The following is a 16,874-nucleotide window of genomic DNA, read 5'->3' as shown; positions in this document are numbered from 1 at the left end:
TTAATCACTTACTATTTGTAGAATACCTTGTTAGGTGTGGGAAGGTATGCAAAAATTAGTTAAGGAATTAGTAGTTCTTGCCCCATTGGAACTTGGGCACTATGACACATATAAAAATAATGCATAAATATAATACAAAACAGTGCATGATAAGAGAAACAAATGGTGCTAAGAGAAGTCCAAGATCATTACTGACTATGCAAGGAGGAAATTATTGAAGGCTTCATAAAATTTGAAGCAAGTTTTAAAGAATACTGAGAAATTCAGTAAGTTGTGAGGAGATAGGTGGTGGCAGGATGTTGCATAGGTAGTGAATTCATAAATTAAAGAAAAATATAAGCAACGGCACATCAAGCTTCAGAAAATGCTCATCCTCCCCCCTTTTTTCCCCTGGATTGTAATAGGTCTTTTGAACCTCTTGGTATAAACTAATTGTCCCATTATACCTCCCATTTCCTCTTTTTCCAGTACAGACCTTTCTCCATCCATTAATGTATTTTTCTATGATGTCATCACATCAAAGACTATTACAACCATAATCTCAGTCCATGTGATACTCCCCTCTGTCTGCCCCAGTGACAGATTCAGTCCTTAATAGTTACAGATATTGTTTTACATCTAGGGATGTAAACAGTTTAACCTTTAAATATATATATATATATATATAATATTTATTATATATATTTATTTATTTAAAGGTTAAACTGTTTACATATATATATTACTTTTCCATGTTTCTTTCCAGCATTCTCTCTGACCTCACTTGGGATTTTCTTGGTAAAGACACTGGAGTAGTTTGCCATTTCCTTTTCCAACTTTATTTAAAGATGAGGAACTAAGATAAAGAATTAAGTCACTTGCCCATTGTCATATATCTAATAATGGTCTGACAGTGAATTTGAACTCAGATCCTCCTGACTATGAGTCAGTGCTTCATCCACTGAGTCACCTAGCTACCCCCATAGCTACAATAGCTAACATTATATAGAACTTACTATGATATAGGCATTATACTAAACAATTTATGATTATTACCTCATTTCATCCTTACAACAACTCTGGGAGGCAGGTACTATTAACATAATTCTCTTCTTTTTCTCTTAATTTCTTTAGAGCAAAGTTTTTTAAACTGTGGGTCACAATCCCATATAGGATCCTGTAACTGAATGTGCAGCTCACAAAATTATGATTTTTTAAATCAGTAAATATTTGATTTGTCTACCTATTCTATATACCTATATACCTCTATATACCTGAGGTCACATAAAAATTTCTCAGGTGAAAAGAAGTCACAAATGAAAAATGTTTAAGAAGCCCTGCTTTAAAATATAAGTCTGATAATGATATCACTATGTCAAAGGATATGCACAGTTTAATGATTTTCCAGAATATAGCTCCAAATTGATATCCATAATAGGTAGAATAATTCATCCCATCACCAACAGTACATTAGGATACCTGTTTCCTTAACTCTTCCAAAAATTGTCATTTTCCTATTTTATACCATCTTTTCAAATCTGAAAAATGTGAAGTAGATATTGATTCTATATCCCAAGAGAATCATAAAGAAGAGAAAAGGACCCACATATGCAAAAATGTTTGTAGCAGCTCTTTTTGTGCCCATCTCCTGGGCATCTGGGCATTTCCCATTTTGGGAATGGCTGAATAAGTTGTGGTATATGAAGGTAATGGAATATTATTGTTCTATAAAAATGATGAACAAGCTTTTTTTTTTTTTTTCAGAAAGGCTTGGAAAGATTTACATGAACTGATCTGAAGTGAAATAAGAAGAACCAGGAATATATTGTACACAGTAACAGCAAGAATGTACAATGATCAATTATGAAAGGACTTAGTTCTTCCCGGAGGTTCAGTGATCCAAGGCAATTTCAATAAACTCTGGATAGAAAATGCCATCTGCAATCAGAAAAAGAACTGTGGAGACTGATTGTAAATCAACATATGCTATGTTCACTTCTTTTTTCTGTGTTTTTTTTTTTTTCTTTCCCATGGTTTTTCCTTTTTATTCTGATTTTTCTCTTCTAACATGATTCATAAGAAAATGTGTATTTAAAAAGTTAACATACATATATAACTAGAAAAACAAAAAACAATAAAGGAGGAGAATAAAAGAAATGTGAAGTGGAACCTTGGGGTTGTTTGAATTTTCATTTCTCTTATTATTTGTGATTTGGAGCACTCTTTCATAAGATATTTATAGCGAGGATTTCCTCTGTTGAAAATTGCTTTTTCTTATCCTTTTACCAGTTTTCTATCAGGGAATGATTCTTATTCTTATCTATTTAAATCAGTTCCTTTATGTCTTGGAAATGGATCTTTACCAGAGAAACTTAATACAAAAATTTTTCTCCCACTTATTCATTTTCATTCTAATTTTAACTACATTGATTTTTGTTTTTGCAAAAAAATTTTTCAATTTTATATTATCAAAATTATTCATTTTAGCTTTTGAACTTCCTATATCCCTTGTTTGGTCATGAACTTTTCCCCTCTCTATAGTTTAAAAACTATTTCTTATCTTACTATTCTAATTTATTGATGATATGATTTTGTATATCATGAGATAGAAGAATATAAATGAATGGATGAACAAATGATCTTTACTAAGTTTGTAGTTCCCAGAGTCCTTAAATCTCAAGAACCCTGATATAAGTGAATGATCTAAAACAAATTCTTGGAGGCTTACAAACAAAAAAATATGCATTTTTTGTTTGTTTGCTTTCTTTGTGATAAAAAGCAAATGATTTACCAAATAACAATCACAAATAACCACTATTTGAATGGAGACATACCTTCAAGTATTCCTGAACAACTTGCTCTGGATTATTTCCCAAGAACACGTAGAAGTCAAGAATCCCACCAATTACACGGTAAGTAACTGCAGGGGCAGGCTGAAGGGCAACCTCTGGAAATATCAAAGTGAGACTATAGCATCTTGTAAATTAACAGATCATTTCATCTATTCCTTGTCATTAGCTGAGTAAATACCACAACCCCCCCCCCAGATAAATAACTTCAGTACTATACTAATAGATTCCTAAGGATGCAAATTGCACATATTTCTTTAATAAGAAGAAGAACATTGACATTTATCAAAATGGAACCAAACATAAAAGTCAAAAAAATTAAGATCAAGAAATAGAACTTCTTTTAATTAGCTTGAGCCATCAACTGCAAATTTGAATTTCCTGTGTTTTCCCAAGCTAATATCTAACCTTTTAACTCTTAGCTGATAATTTTACCTAATATTTTACTAAGAAGTGTTAGGAAACTTCAGCTCCCACCCTTTACACCTCCAAACTCATCTCAGAAGATGAAGTGACCCTCCTTTTTGTGATATTGTTAAATTCAGTATGAGCAGTCACACCCCAAAAATCAAGAAAAAAGGTTTGATTTATCATTTATTATCTAAATTTAAGATAATAATGGAGAAAATGTTAATGCAAATTAAATTTTTATCAGCATTAAATTCCTTCACCTTTGTTCCTTTGATCTCATTCTGTCTGTCTCTCTCCCTCTGTCTCTCTCTGTCTCTTTCTCTCTGTTTTTCTCTCTGTGTGTCTATCTCCCTCTGTCTCTCTGTGTATCTCTGTCTTCCTCTCTCTGTCTGTGTGTGTGTCTCTATCTCCCTCTCTCTATCTGCCTTTCTATCTTAATCTCTGTCTCTGTCTCTATCTTTGTCTCTGTTTCTTTCTATCTCCATCTTTCTGGTTTCTCTCTCTACGTATGAATAGGCTAAATTCTTCCTTATCCTAACATACCTGCCCCCACACACACACCATACACACACTACATGCTGTCCTCAACACTACTATACTTTGTACTGCTCTCCTATCTTTGTTTTTACTTCTTTACCTTTGTACCTCTAAGTAAAACCTCTCAACATTTATTTATAAATTGTCCAATTTAATGACCTTTGTTCAGTCTTTATCTTCCTGGACTCTCTACAGATTATACTGTTAATCACCATCTCTCTTTTTATTTTTTAATTAGTGCCTTAACCCTAAATTTCCATGATACTTTATTACTGTCTCTTTTTATTTCTCTATCTCCAAGTTCTCCTTTTGTTCTCCTCTTTAGCATCCAGCTCCCTTAAATGACTGTTTACTCAAAATGTTGTCCTTGCTCTCTATACTATTTCATTTCTCTAATTCTCTTATTTTAATTTAATTATGACTTCACTGAAGATTTCCCATCTTTTTATTTCTTTCTCTAACCTATCTTTGAAACTATAATAACATTTCTACTTACTTACCAGAGACCTGTAATGTCTTTCCTACCCTTAAACTCATCACAACCAAAATAGAATCCATCCTTATTCCCACAAAATCTATTTCTCCTGATGATTTCTCTAATTACACTACCATTTTCTTAGTCACCCATATTCTTACTGTTCTTTTTATATTTGTCCTGACCATAACAAACACCAAAAAGAATGATCATTTAAATGTATAGACATAAAATAAAAAGAATATTGTATGTGAAATTACAGGTCCCTATTATATATAGCTTGCTTTTCAAGTATATAATAAAATTAGTTCATAGTTTTCAAGGCTGTCTTGATTGTCTGGCCTTCTTTCTGTTCTTTATCTCCATTCCTTAAAAAAAAGCTTCAATATCAGTCACTCATACTCTTCTCCCTTATCCTTCACATCAGCTAAGTCACTAAGTCCCATTGGTGACAATGTAATGTCTCTCCTATTGATTTTCCTCTTGGCATTCCTATTCACCACACCCTGATTCAGACCTTTTGTTAAGTCAAAGACAGGGAGACAAGACAAAGATCTCAAGGACCTCAACATTATGGACATAACAGAAGTAAACCTTCCCTTATATAGGTATGAACTCTGAGAAGTGCCATGTGGCAATCTCAGTGCTGTAGAGTAGCAAGTATTGTAGAGTACTTGAGGGTTCATATTGGTTGTAATAGTCACTGATGTTATCTAGATTAACAAATTGACAATGAATTGTAATATTCATCTGGGCTATCATAATAGTCTTCTAATTGGCTTTCTGAAATTTTGATTCTCCTTTCACTAATCTATATTTCTCATAATTGCCAAATAATTTTCCTACATTACCAATCTGACTATGTACCTGGTGAAAACTTTTTAGTAGCTCTTCCACAGCCTGTCTTTAAAGCCTTCCCACATTCTCTGTTAAAGTCTTTACACCTTATTTCATATTATTCCCCTTTACACATTTGATTTTCCAGATAAACTAAGCCACTGGCCATTACCCACACTTAGCACTGTATTTCCTGCCCACATGCATTCACACAGATTCTCCATGCTTGAAATGATCTCCTTGCTCATCTCTGCCTTTCAGAATCTTTATTTTCTCTCAAGACCTAACTAAGCTACTGCTTCCATGAAGACTTCCCTATCTCTCCTAGTGGACTCTTCCCCCAACCAAATGATCTTGTTTTATTTAACACTAAATATGTTTCATTCTCTTCCTGTTGAAGTTGGGAAGGGATCCCAAAAGTTTGGGGTCACAGATTGGTGTTGTGAAGTGTCTCAAAAGAATTTTCAGGATTGAACCCATTTCCTTTCACGGGGCAAAATTTATTGTAATTGTAACACCAATTACAAACGGGCAGAATTCCAAAAGAAATTAGCAGAGAAAAAGAAGCAAGGAGACCCCTTTATCCAGCTTTCTATTACTGACATGCTAATTCAATGGCCAGAGGAATGATCTTGGGAATTTGGAATTTGGTTCTCCTTGACAAGATTATCAGACAGCAAAATGAATTAAGGAGAGGTCTATTTAAAATCAGACAGATTGTCAGAACAATAGCATTCTGTTTCTCTGCTAATTTCTTTTCAGTCTGCTTTGTAATGACAATTACAATAAACTTTGCCCCTTGATAAGGAAATGGGTTCACCCTTACAAATTCTTTTGAGACACCTTCGTGACACTGGTCTATGACCCCAAATTTTGGGGGTCCCTTCCCAACCTCAACATTCCTACTATTCCAGTAGTATGTAATTTCTGTTACAGTAGGGATTGTTTTAGCATTATCTTTGAATTTCCAGTAACTAGAATAGGATCTTCTACAAAGAGGGCTTTTAATAAATATTTGTGGAATTGATTGAATAGCATTCTCTAGTGACAGAGTGAAATGTAATGGAACTTTAAGAGTTGGATGGGGTTTTCAATGTAAGAGAATAAACCTGGCCAAACTAAATAAGTGGATGAATAGGTAGATGAGCATTTATTAAATGTTCATTATGTATCAAGCACTGTGATAAGTGCTGAAGATAGAAATAAACAATCTCTGATCTTAGTGGTTAAATCTCTGATTTAATTGGAATAAACAACACAAAAAGAAAATTCATACTCTTTGATCAGACAAGCATCTCAAATAAGGGGGAAGACAAAGGTGGGGGAAGCTGAAAGGATAGGGCAAAGTAGAAAGATCCAGACTTTCTTTTACTGTGTTGTCATTTGGGATTTGCTCCCTCTGCTCAGAAGATTATCTGGGAGAATGTCTTGTCTATATATGTGTGTGTTTCCTTTTATGTAATCGTTCTATCATTGTGTGATCATCTATCACCATCATCTAACTCTCCGAAGTTTCAAACACTAACATAAAGTAGGATTTTGGCAGAACAAGGAACAATGTGATTCTTCCAAAAGTTAGATGACTAAACAGTGATTTGGGAATGTACCGTATATCTCCTCTTTTATACCAAGGATATAAGAGATTTTAGTCATTAAGTTTCGTTACAAGAGCCTCCAAACTAGTGTTCCTGCCTCTGGTTTCTCTCCTCACCCCCACCTCTTCTCTAATTAATCCTTTGCTTGCTGGTTAGTCTTCCTCATGCAAAACTCTGATCAAGTTTCTTCTCTGCCCCAAGAATTTCAAATGCTTTTCATGGACTCTCCCTCTCAGACTCCAGTGCACAGTTCTACTTTAATCTCCAACAACACTCCTTCAAATAGACAATTTGCACTATTTATCTCCCCCGGACAAATCCCCTGATCTCTTATTTCTCTGAGAAGCCTCCACTACAATTTGCTTTCCACTTTATTCATTCCTATCTTTACCCTCATCTTTTTATACTGAAAAATTCTGCCTTTTTTTCAAGAACCAAATGACAGCTCTTTCTAGAAGTCTTCTGACCTTCCCTATCAAAAATGTTCTTTCTCTGAATTTCTCACAAAACTCTGCAAATGATGGTCAATTTTTATAATTATTTGTGCACTTCTTCCTTCCCTTAATCTCTTAAGCTTTTTAGAGGAAGGACTTAAGCTTTTTAAGAGGAGTGTTCATTTACCTTTGCATTTTTTCCAAGAGTTAACATAGTGAGTTATTTTGTTTTGTTTTGTTTTGTTTTGTTTAATGAATGAGTGATTCTGAGTGTATCCAGCTTTGGAAATGAGTTTCAAGAGCTTGGATTAGTTCCTGTTATTATCAAATTGGAGAGAAAATATTCTGATATGGGTGGATGGATAGCACTTTCAAGTTTGCAGTGTACTTTACATATGTTATGTGATTATATCCTTACAACCTCCAGAGAGGGAAATAATATTATCCTCATTTTATGTACAAAGAAATGGAAATTGAAGGAGATTGTGACTTGCTCAAGACAATACAATTACTAAGGATCTGAGACAAGACTTGAATCCACAGCTTTCTGTCTCCAAGTATTGCTTTATCCACTTGTCACAGTTTTCTTAGTTAGCTGGATAGGTAGGTAGAGAGATGGATAGTCCTTTTATCAGTAAATTTGCAAATTCTTTCCCTCTAATTTGTTAATAAAAGAAAATAATCCAAGTTCTTTTATGGACTGAACAGTCAGTATCATATAGAAATTTTAGGTTCTATATAATAGATTTTACTGTATCATAAATTATCATTAATAGAAAAAGTTAATATCAAATGTAATATTACTGCCACTCCCTTTTATTGATCCTAGTACAGCAGTGTCAGAATTCAAGTTCTTGCATTCCAGCTACTCTCAATTAAGTAGAATTGAGTCCCCATCTTGGGACCTTTCCTTGCAAACAAAGCCAGCCTCAGCCAGACCTAAGCTTCTAAGTAGCTTCTGATGTTGTTATCCCCTTGCATTGGATTTAAAGACATGAAGGGCAAATGAAATGTTTTTTTTTTTTTTTGCTCAGATTATCAAAATCATTTGGCATCTCATAACCAGACCTGTAAGTCTCCTAGTCAGCCATTCCCCATAATGGCAGGTTTATTACCCTATTGTCAAAATTAAAGATGTTTCATTCCTCCATTTATGAGTTTATTTCAGGACTTGACATTAAACATATATATAATAAATATTATATAATATATAACATGACAAATGATATAAACCATATTGAATAGTCTATACCATAAAATATGTGAAATAAAATATATGTGTATTGTATATATGTGTGTGTGGTGCATATGTATGTATGTATGTATGTATGGAGGAGGGGTGATCAAAGAACCCCTGACAAAACGAATCCCTCAACCTACTTGATTGAAATGGTAGGACATCAGAGTGGTTATATTTGCTGGGGATAAGGACATAGGGCTCAAAAAGCCCTTTCAGACTTTTATTGGCCTATTTGAATATGGAAATGTTGGGAAACCAGGATATAGGTCCAGCTGTTGCTGTTTAATAGTATCAGACTATTCATAAACCTATTTGAGCATTTCTTAGAAAAGATATTGGAATAGTTTGCCATTTCCTTTTCTATCTCATTTTACAGATGAAGAGCTGAGGCAAAAAAGAATTAAGTAACTTGGGGTGGGGGAAGGGGTAATCACACAAGTAGTAACTGTCTGAGACCAGATTTGAACTCAGAATGAATTCAGGAAGATGAATCTTCCTGATTTCCAATTGGCAGCCTACCTACTGTGCCATTTAGCTGCCCTCTATGCATCTTGGCATCTTAGTATATTAAATAAAGGGAAATTTCAGAGTACAGGCAGACAAGAATTAAGATAGCTACCATTTACATATGTTGGTTTTGTAACTAATAGAACCATTTTCAGGAAGTAGTCTTTTCAGAAGACCTTCAGATTTAATACATCAACCTTACTCAATCTCATCAAAAAAAAAAAAAAAATCCAAGCAGGATGTCTCCTGCACAGACTCCAAAGACCCTCTTACCCATGGCATTACTGTTCATTAGGAAAACTCCAAATGAAAAACCACTGTTGTCTTCAAGACATAAGAAGAATGTCTGAGCACCATACAAGTTAGTCATGTTCTGTAGAAAAGACACACATAAAATAAAACAAAAGCAACATAAAATTATAATTCCATGCTTTTAAAAAATTTGGTGGAAAGATTGAGATTTAGGAATGTCTAGATCCCTTGCCCACATCCGTTTCAGTAAACATAATCCTGTATTACTTCAGCCATTCCTGAGTATCTTTCAACCAATGTATTTCTCTCTGCTTCAGTCTTTCTACCATGTGTTATATTTTATAGCATCTCATATCTTCTTTAATCTTCAGATAAAATCAATACCTCCCACAAATCACTAGAAAACAATCAAATGAGATGAATTTTCCAACAGCAGATTGTTGGTGAGGAGCTAGGGAGCAGAGGAAGAATAGTAGACCCTAGAGAACATTTTGGCCAAATGTGGAGACAGTGTAGCCTAGTAGACAGAATAATGGATTTGGAATTAGGAAGACTTGCCATTGAATCCTGTCTCTGGAACTCATTAGCTATATGAACAAGGATAAGTAATTAAACTTACCTAATCTGGAAATGGATATAATAATATCTGTAACATTTATTATAGAGTATTGTAAGGCTCAAATAATGTATGGAAAGAATTTTGCAGTTTTTTTAAGGGTTTATAACTCTTTAAAGTAGTATATAAATGTCATTTTCTTATTAATAGTAGATATAAGCAGGTATTGTATCAGGCATAAAATTAACTGACTACAGTGCAATCATGGTGTGTGACCCAAATACTCTGCAATTATTTAATTAGAATATTTTCTTTTCCTTCAAATATGACTCTTAAAAGTTCACTGCATCTTTCAAATTACTCCTTATTTCCAAGTTCTTTACCTCCCTCTAAAGAATTATAGATGATAGAGAGATAGATATAACTTTACATCAAAGTCAATAGAAAGATTAAACACAAATATGCCTAATGAGATATTAGGTATTAGCAAACAAAGTATAGCACAATAAAGTCCTCACAGCATTAGGAATGGCATCCCTAGTGAAGATGGGCCAAGTCTTCCAGTTCATATTATGAAGGTACTGCTGGTGCACATGCTCCCCAAATCCATACACATTGTGACTGGGCAGTCGGACAGAGAGCTGCAGGTACTGCTCAGCATACTGGAGGGGCCCAATGCTTGTGTCGAAGCTGGACACACATGGAAGGAAAAAAGAAAAAGTCAAAGAACAATCTTCTTCCCCTTACTTTCCCAGAAGCTTTATTTGCTCTCCTTTCCCATTCTACTCAACCAGCTGTTTTTCCTATTTCCTAAAGCAATATTTATCAAGATATCCATGTACCAGGGCCTGACTGCCATGTTGGCTAAGCTAGTTCTCTCTAGAATTCAAAGAAAGCTGTCTCCACAACTTGATTGGTCCAAGTCATTTCATTATCAATCCAGCCTTCCATTTGTCATCCTTTGCAAGGTTAACATAACTTCAAATGGGCTTTCATCAAGATAAATGGAAAATAAAGGTTATTTAGAGCAGAGATAGTAAACTCTTTCAGACTTTGTTTTATTCTATTATGAGCATCTTGTTTCTGTATTTCAGCTCTAAGGCTTTGATGGTTATGAAATATTAAGAAATAATGTTTTAACAGTATTACAAAGACAGAAATTCTTGGTTTTACATCCCTGAAAAACCTTTTCAGACTTTCTCTACTAGAAGGAGAACTCCTCTACTAGAGGAGAACAATCAATTTTACTCAAATAAAAGATCTAATCAAAATCATTATATTAATATATCCTATTTGAGTTTAGGGGGAGATCTTGGTTCTTTGAAATGAAGAGAATTAATTTTATTTATAGTGACAAAATTAACAGTGGAATGATAAAGATGATTATTGCCTTTGGCCAGATTCAAAGGGGAACTCTTTATAGAGTAAGTAGTTAAAGAGGAAGCAGCTGGTTTCTGGTTTATATCTTTTCAAAGCAAACCAACTTGATAACCGTCCTACTCCTTTGGAGCAGATCCAAAAAAGTATTCAATGTTGCAACTTTGTTTAATTTTGCTTTGGAATGTTTTCTTTTGTTTCACAATTACTATGAACTGTCTGTGAACATTGTTTGGGTTGGGGATAATTCTAATGATAAGAGGAAACGTTGTCAGTTTGAACCTCTCCTCCAAGCAGAAATTTGTATACATTAATAAGCTGTCTCTGACAGGTATAGACTAAAATGAAGAATATAGAGTTTTTCTTTCTCACTATATTTTGATTTTTCAATTCCTAAAGGCAGCCTAGTTCCTGACTAAAGAAACATTTAACTACATGGCATGTAGTCCTCATTTTCATATGTGCTAGCTTATCTAATACTGAGTTTGCAATCCAAGGACTTGGGTTCTGCAACTCTCTGATCTTGGGAAAGCACTTTAAAAGTGCTAGGATAGTGAAGGATAATTCTACCAGTTTAATTCATGATTTCAGTTCTTTTGGTTTTTCCTCCTTTTTTACTTTTATGGTTGGGCTCTGCTCCTGGAGTAAAGGGAGCACTGACCTAAGTTTCCAGTGCAACTCTGAGCCTTGTCTTTAAGCACAGAGGACCCTTGTGTTTGTAGGAGATAGCTTTGCCTGCTCTTCTCAGGAGATTGGTTTCCCAGAGTTTGCTTTCTGAGCTGGAACTGGAAGCTGCCCCACTGGTCTGCTCCTCTACTGAGCCAGGACTGAGAGATTTAGCTGCTGAGATGCTGTGGTTAAGACCCTCTCATCGGCTTTCCCAGAATCTACCTGAGCTGGGCTGCACATCCCTGTCATCCCAGTGACAGTGATCTTTCCTGAAGTTTTCCCAGTCTATCTTGAGCTGGAGAATGATTTCATTCCATCTGACTGTTCAGAGTAACTCAACTTTTCCTTCCTACCGAAGAACTTATTGTCACAATTTAGGCTTGTCAGTCATGTAGAAGACAATCTTTTTTTTCCTGAAGCAATTGGGGTCAAGGGACTTGCCCAGGATCATATAGATAGAAGACAATTTTAATGAAATTTTTTAGGTCAGAAACTGTGACCAAGATGGCATAACAAGTGCTTTTCTCAAGATACCAAGTTTTAGAGCACTGCCTTAATATTGTTCCCAGATTCACTTCCTACTCTCTTCCCAAATCTCCTCATCAGCAACCAGTACTTCAAGAACACAGATACCTCAAGCCATCCCAGGATAGATTTTATTCCATCTTTCTCCCTAGTGACTAAGTTCCAGGTAAGCTCTCTCCCTACCTCCATTCTTTATGCTGCTAATTTTCTCTGACTCCCTCCTTTGATACACATATAGAAGCACCTGCTTTCAATTCTAAGTTAGTATTTTATTAATGTAGAGGAGAAAGATAATATTCTATACATGCAAACACAATCAATCATCATTATGCTAGTCCTGGTTAAGAACAGATTTTCTAATCCATATAGAAAACAAATAAGCAAGCAAGCAAGAAAAGAAAAATCAAATGAGTTATAAAAGGAAGGAGGGACAGAGGGATGGATCACATTGCTATCAAAGGGTCTTAGCTAAATTCACCCCTGCTGAAAGTTACACATCAATAATAGTATCAGTGTGTCTCTATCTTATAGTCTTTAATCACATCTAACCTTCTAGATACATGATTTTCAATTAAATGGACCAACTAGACTTTGTGGCAAAATATATCTTTTCTAGTATCCAATAGGAATTCCACTTAGAAACTTCTTGTTTCCAAATTTGTTAATTAATTCACTTTAACATAATAAAATTGAATTTCTTCAAATATTTTTTTAAACTTCAAACCTTGTCCCTATTCAGCCCAGGTTTCTCCAATAAGAAATGGTGAGATTTGGCAATATAGTCAATATACAAAGAAATGCTCACAGGACTTTGTTGTTCTCGGTCCTTCTTATTTTGATGCTGAAGGGATTTTCTGTGACTTCTACCTTATAGTTAAAATTGGAGAATGAATCTTGATTTGATGATTGAACATGTTCATGGGGGACTTCAAACCGATTCCTTTTAGGATCAGTGATCTGCCAGGACAGAAACAAAGGACAGAAAAACCAGATTTATGGAATTGGAAAGGTCAGAAGCTACCAATCGAATGGACCTAAAATTGAAAAAAAAAAATCTTTTACAACATCCCCAAGAAGGACTCATATAACTTATGATTAAAGGGAAACTCAGTGCTTATGAAGACAACTTAAAATTCTAGGGGCAGCCCTAATCACTAGGAAAACCTTCCTTAGATTGAGATGAAATCTGCCTCCTTTAAATTCAATATGGAACAAAGGACTAACTCTGAATTTACCCATGAATGGAAGCCTTCATAAAATACCTACATATATACTCTACCCCATCCCATGATAGTATTTTGAGAATTCTCATGATAGTTTCCTTGGTGGTAGATAGGTTCAAGGACACAGGAAAGATCTGTGCTTCCATGTACTCATTCTCATCATTGCTGCTCTAAGATCTAGGATTTCTCCTTAGTTAATAGTATGGAAATTCCAGAGTACTTTGGACATTTATTGGGCCAACTCATATCATCTTGAGATAACTGATTGTTAAATTTTCAGTGTTAAGCATTTATACCTCAGAACCTCTCAAATGCAACATACTGGGACTTGTTTTATTGTCTAGAAATGATGGAGAAAATGTTAATTATGAAAATTAAGCTAGAAGTATTTCATGGGTACATTTTATTTTTTTCGGGGTAGCTGATAAACATTTACCAACAAACTGCTAAAACCCTCTTGTTAGAATGGGAATAATCTAAAGTGACTACAATTTGGTTATGTATTTTTCCTATACCTTATAACTATACCCTATTAGTAGCACATTGAAAACAGCTCCAACCTTGTAAATTCTGTCATGGGAAGTGGGGAGCAATATGTCCCAGTGGCAAACACATGGACTTGAGAGCTAGCATACCTACCCTTTATAACCGGCTTTGTTACTAACTTGCTAGATACCATTGAGGAAGTCAGTTCCTTTTCTGAGCCTTAATTTCACCAACTACAAAATGAGGGGATAAGCTACATTATCTCTAGGATTCTTTCCAATTCTAATACTTAATGATTTTAAATTCTGCCTCAGAAATATTCTACTTAATACCCTAAAGTATTGTGGATATGTTTCTAATCTGCTAAAAATCTCACCTTGTATAAGAACCCCCTTTAAATTCCAGTGCCTTTCTTCTCTTATTTCCCATTTATCTTACATATACTTTGCTTTGTATTTCTTTGTTTGCATGTTGTTTCCTTCATTACAATGTAAACTACTTGAGAGCAGAATCTATCTTTTGCCCCTTTTTTTTGAATCCCCAGTGCTTAGCACAATTCCTGGAACACCATAGGCACTTAAATAAATGTTCATTGATTGTTTGAGGCTATCTACCATATCTCTTCCTTAAGAATAGAAGTAGAAACTATGTTTTCTTATTATGGTGTATACTATGTTTTCTAGCAATAGTGCTTTTTAGTTTATTGAGAAATTTCTACCCAAGTATTATAATCTCCATTTATAAATAAGGAAATTGATGCTTGGGGCTTCACAAGATCTTGGACTTAAATTCAGGTTCTCCTCATACCAAGTCTAGGACTCTTTCCATGGTACCATGCCATGTCTCCATGTTGCTTAAATTTAGGAAATCCTAGTTGGAGAGACAGGAGGAAACTTAGAGGTTATCAAGTTCAGCCCCTCCATTTTTCATATTGAAAAAAAAAGAGGGTCCAAGAATTAAAGTGACTTGCCCAAGGTCATATAAAAAGTGTAAAAGGAAGAATTTTAAGGCGGCCCCTCCTGTGATCTCGACATTCTTCCCACTGTGCAATGATTCCGTGTCCTTCTCCTCCTCCAACTAATATACAGAGAAATCTGTTCAAAACACATTTTTAATAAACATAGCTCCTTAGAACTCCCAAACCAACCTTAAAGTGAAAGCGATTAGGTGTCTGGTATTCTTTTGTGAGGAGAACATCAATGATGTCATTTCCAAATAGAGATGGGGATGGCAATCTTCTCAATTCTGTCAAGTCTGAGAAGGGGAGGCAGAGAGACACAGAGACAGAAACAAAGAGAGAGGAAGAGGGGAAGGGGAAGAGAGAGAGAGGGAGGAAGAGAGCAACAAAGACAGACAGAAACAAAAAGAGAGGAGGAGGAAAAGAGAGAGAGGGAGGGAGAGAGAGAGAGGAAGAGAGAGACAGAGAGAGAAAAAAGAGAGGACAGGAGAAAGATAAAGACAAAGACAGAAAAAGACAGAGACAGAAACAGAAAAAGACACACAGAAAGAGACAGACAGAGACAGAGACACAAAGAGACACATACACAGAGACAGAGAGAGAGAGAGAGATGGAGAGACAGAGACAGAGATACAGAGAAAGACAGAGACACAGAGAGACACATACAAGAGAGAGAGAGAGAGTTGGAGAAAGAGAGAGATTCATTCTATGTTATTGGCTCATCTGTGTCTTATTTATTCTATTGTCTAAATCAGCGCTGAGTAATATTTACTTTTGTCTGTGTTTGTGACTGTGACTTTATAGCCCCCATTCCTGGGGAAGAAGCAGGAGGGGGCCCTGCTGTTTCCTGAAGGGTTCCAGCAACACTGGCGGCGGTGGCAGAGTGCCTGTGAAAAGAGTAAGTAGAGATCACAATCTGGACACATGAAGCACACAGCCCAGACCAAACCCCAGCCTCCTGGGGGGCCCATGTCCACAAGGTTATCTTCATTCTTCCCTCCCACCACCAACTCCCAGCTAAGTGCTACCTATTGACCCTTGATTTTGTCTACTTCCTTTCAGGGGAGGAAGTGACTATTTGGCCATTTTCTCACATATCTTTGGCTCCAGTTCTCTTTGGCAAAAAGATGGTGATAATTTTTAACAAAACAAGATTTTCTTAATAGCTTTTTTGCATCTTCAGTCTCTGATTCTTCCTTTCTCTCTTCCCCCCTCCCCACCCCCAACACTCTGGCCCTATCCTTTGGTCTAAATTGCTTGCTTTCGATTCCATTCTATCTCCATCCTTTCTTTCTACTGTCCTATCTGCTGAAATCTTCCTCCAGCTTGCCAGTCCACCAGGCCCAAGTCCTTTAATTGCCTTGCTTCTTTGTTCTCTACAAGCCCTTATTAATCAATGCTGAAGCCACTGACAATTTATCTCAGGTAGAAACCAAGTTTTGAATGCTATTAGGATGCTCTTATGCGGCAAAGCACCTGGTGCTGATTCTATTCTAGCTAAGATTTACATGATGGAGATCTATTGCTTATACAAAGCTGACTGAAATTTTCAAGATTATATGGCAAGAGGAAGTTATGCCTCAGGAGTTCAAGGACACCTCCATTGTCCACTGCCACTGCCTGTTGCTTCTGCTGCCAATGGACCCATTCTCCTCCCTTCATTCTGTAGTCACAAGGATAATGGGAAAATTGCCTCACACAATCTGTCTCAGTCTGAAAAGGCGCTTTCTTTAATTCTATCTCAGCTATTTGCATAGATTACTTCAGGTGACATAAAATATATTCCCCTTTTCTCATGACACACCCATGTACTTCCCAACCAAGCTAATTTCTATGGATAATATCTTTTTCTACTGCAGTCAAGTAAACAAAAGCCATCTGTGATATGGGATCATCAAAAGCCTCCTTCTATGTCCTCTACATTATAAAGTACTATGATCATTACTCTTTCCTGAAACAATAAA

The 16,874-nt window shown here is 35.6% G+C and overlaps 1 protein-coding gene across 1 annotated transcript in view; it reads right to left on the bottom strand.

Moving 5' to 3' along the window:
- The window catches only part of LOC105750789 (maltase-glucoamylase, intestinal), a 48,168-nt gene that overhangs the window by 25,692 nt on the left and 5,602 nt on the right, over positions 1 to 16,874 (bottom strand). Inside the window, 6 exon segments of the mRNA XM_031939232.1 lie at positions 2,814 to 2,926; positions 9,138 to 9,237; positions 10,191 to 10,362; positions 13,049 to 13,200; positions 15,100 to 15,206; positions 15,683 to 15,797. Of these exon segments, the coding sequence (XP_031795092.1) occupies positions 2,814 to 2,926; positions 9,138 to 9,237; positions 10,191 to 10,362; positions 13,049 to 13,200; positions 15,100 to 15,206; positions 15,683 to 15,797 (759 nt within the window).

This window comes from Sarcophilus harrisii, chromosome 5 (assembly GCF_902635505.1).
Source record: "Sarcophilus harrisii chromosome 5, mSarHar1.11, whole genome shotgun sequence".
Lineage (NCBI taxonomy): Eukaryota > Metazoa > Chordata > Mammalia > Dasyuromorphia > Dasyuridae > Sarcophilus > Sarcophilus harrisii.
This window is presented reverse-complemented; position numbering and strand designations above follow the sequence as displayed.